Raw genomic sequence first — 2125 nt, 5'->3', positions numbered from 1 at the left:
TTCATTTTGCCACTTGGGGGCTTTTTCCTGTTGAGCAAAATCATGATGTAACTACTTTGACAAAAAAAAAAATGTTCTTCTGCATTAACGCCTTACAAACACTGCATTCAAACTCCGGCAGAGTAAAAATGACTTGAACTTGTAGGACTAAAGCATTGCAAAATAGAGTAAAGTTTAAAAAATGCCAATTTCTGCTTTAATAAAAATGAGTATAACAAGAATCAAGTATTTTTTTTAAAAAATTTATTGAGATGTATATTTTTATTTTGAAGAAGTAAAGTTTTGAACTTACTCCTAAAAATATATTACTAGATTTATCAAAACCAGCTGCAAACACCCTGGCGGTATAAGGTGGTTCTCTATCAACGACAATGCGACAAGCATATCTGGAGATAGTGCTCTTGTGTGTGTCTGGGATCAAATCTGAAAGCTTATTTCCAGGAGCTGTGTCAGTCACCACAAAGTCTATTTTAGAATCAGCAGAACGGCCAATCTGCAAAAAATGAAAAAAAAGTCCAGTAAAAACTGAATTCTATACTGTTCATCTAGCTATGATAATCCTCATTGTAAACCTAAAACTTAATATGACACAAAAAGTCTCCAAATGGTAACAGGTATCTCTCACAGTGACCCAGATAGTGTCAATGCAAAATACACTATGTACACATCTACGTACACGTCACTTTGCTTTGTAGTTACTGGTAAGTTTAACTTTCATACTTTCTTGAATTTATACATAGTGCCAATGCAAAATACACTTACAAGTCACTTTCCTTTGTAGTTACTGGTAAGTTTAACTTTCATACTTTCTTGAATTTATACATAGTGCCAATGCAAAATACACGTACACGTCACTTTGCTTTGTAGTTACTGGTAAGTTTAACTTTCATACTTTCTTGAATTTCTACATAGTGCCAATGCAAAATTACACACACATGTCAATTATTTGCCTTGGCCTTCGGCTTCAGCAAATAATTCATCTACTCGCCATGGACAAATCACAATATTTTGCTCAACCTCGTCCAATAATTGTTAAACATTTGTTGAATAATCTGCCTAGATTGGGATCTCCACCTTGTCGAGGTGGGGTGGCTTGCTTTCCCCAGTGACCCCTAGAGCTATGTTGGCTGGAGTCTTGCACTCCTGGCAGGGACACCCATGCCAAACAGGTCGAAGGGTAGGGGCCAGACAAAGAGTGATTCCACTGGCCCTCCAGGTTGGGAGTTGAGCAGAGGGGTGATAACCCTCTCCTGTAAAAAAAAAAAGAATTATTACAGAAACCAGAAGCAGAGTGAATTCACTATTTTAAAGGGGAACTGTGGCAGTACCTCATAAGAGAGAATTAATGAAGCACGGGAGCCAAAGCCAGCAGGACGCCTCCAGGCTGATGAAGCCACTGTTAAAGAAAGGCAAGAGGCAGGTTGGAGGTCGTGGGAGGAGGTGCGGACCACAGAAACCAATTGAGAGGAGTGGAAAAGCTCTGTGAAGGCCCTATGTGCCATGAGGCATGATAAGGATTGATGATGATTTGTTGAATAATGATCTGCTCTGTTAAGCCATCAGAGGTGGAAGACTAGAGCACAGTTGGTGGGAGGAGTAGAATCCTCCTTGGAAATCTTTGTTAAAAAACCTGACTAGGTCTTAAAGGAAAAGGTCCGAAGGCTGTAACTAAATTTTAAGTTTCTTCTGCAAGTATGTACCATCATGTGACAAAATTTACTTCTGCCTGGTTAAAGATAAACAGTAATCCTAATTTGCAAAGAATATGGCAGGTTTTCAATAGTTTTTCATTTTTCAGGGAGCCTATTTTCCACCTGGCCATGACAGCAGAGGAAGTAGGGCTTCTCGGTTGGTAGAGATATTCTCTGATGTTAGTTAAGAACCGTAACCTCTCAGTCTGCCAACCTCCATCCCCCACTCACTCCACCCCATGCTATTGCCAAGGAATCAGTCAGACTGCATTAAATGGGAACGGATTTATGGGATAATAAGGATCTCTGGATGTGCTTTGTAGAAAGCTGTGCCTCAGATTTACATGCATAAAACATTAGTCTTTGCACTGTGCTAGTCACTCAGTTGCAATATGTTTGCAGGAGAAAAGATATTGAACAAGTCAACGTGACCT

General features: G+C 39.5%; 1 protein-coding gene across 1 annotated transcript in view; it reads right to left on the bottom strand.

The window, feature by feature from the left end:
- The window catches only part of LOC148727818 (E3 ubiquitin-protein ligase pellino homolog 2-like), a 7639-nt gene extending 5817 nt beyond the window's left edge, over positions 1–1822 (bottom strand). The window contains exons 1-4 of the mRNA XM_088763178.1: positions 1815–1822; positions 1075–1300; positions 293–493; positions 1–27 (exon numbers count right to left, since the gene is read on the bottom strand). The exon at positions 1–27 is cut by the window's left edge and continues 156 nt beyond it. Coding sequence (XP_088619304.1) covers positions 1–27; positions 293–493; positions 1075–1300; positions 1815–1822 — 462 coding nt within the window. The remainder of the gene's footprint in view (positions 28–292; positions 494–1074; positions 1301–1814) is intronic.
- Positions 1823–2125: the final 303 nt, after the last annotated feature.

This window comes from Stylophora pistillata, chromosome 6 (assembly GCF_964205215.1).
Source record: "Stylophora pistillata chromosome 6, jaStyPist1.2, whole genome shotgun sequence".
NCBI classification, from domain to species: Eukaryota; Metazoa; Cnidaria; class Anthozoa; order Scleractinia; family Pocilloporidae; genus Stylophora; species Stylophora pistillata.
This window is presented reverse-complemented; position numbering and strand designations above follow the sequence as displayed.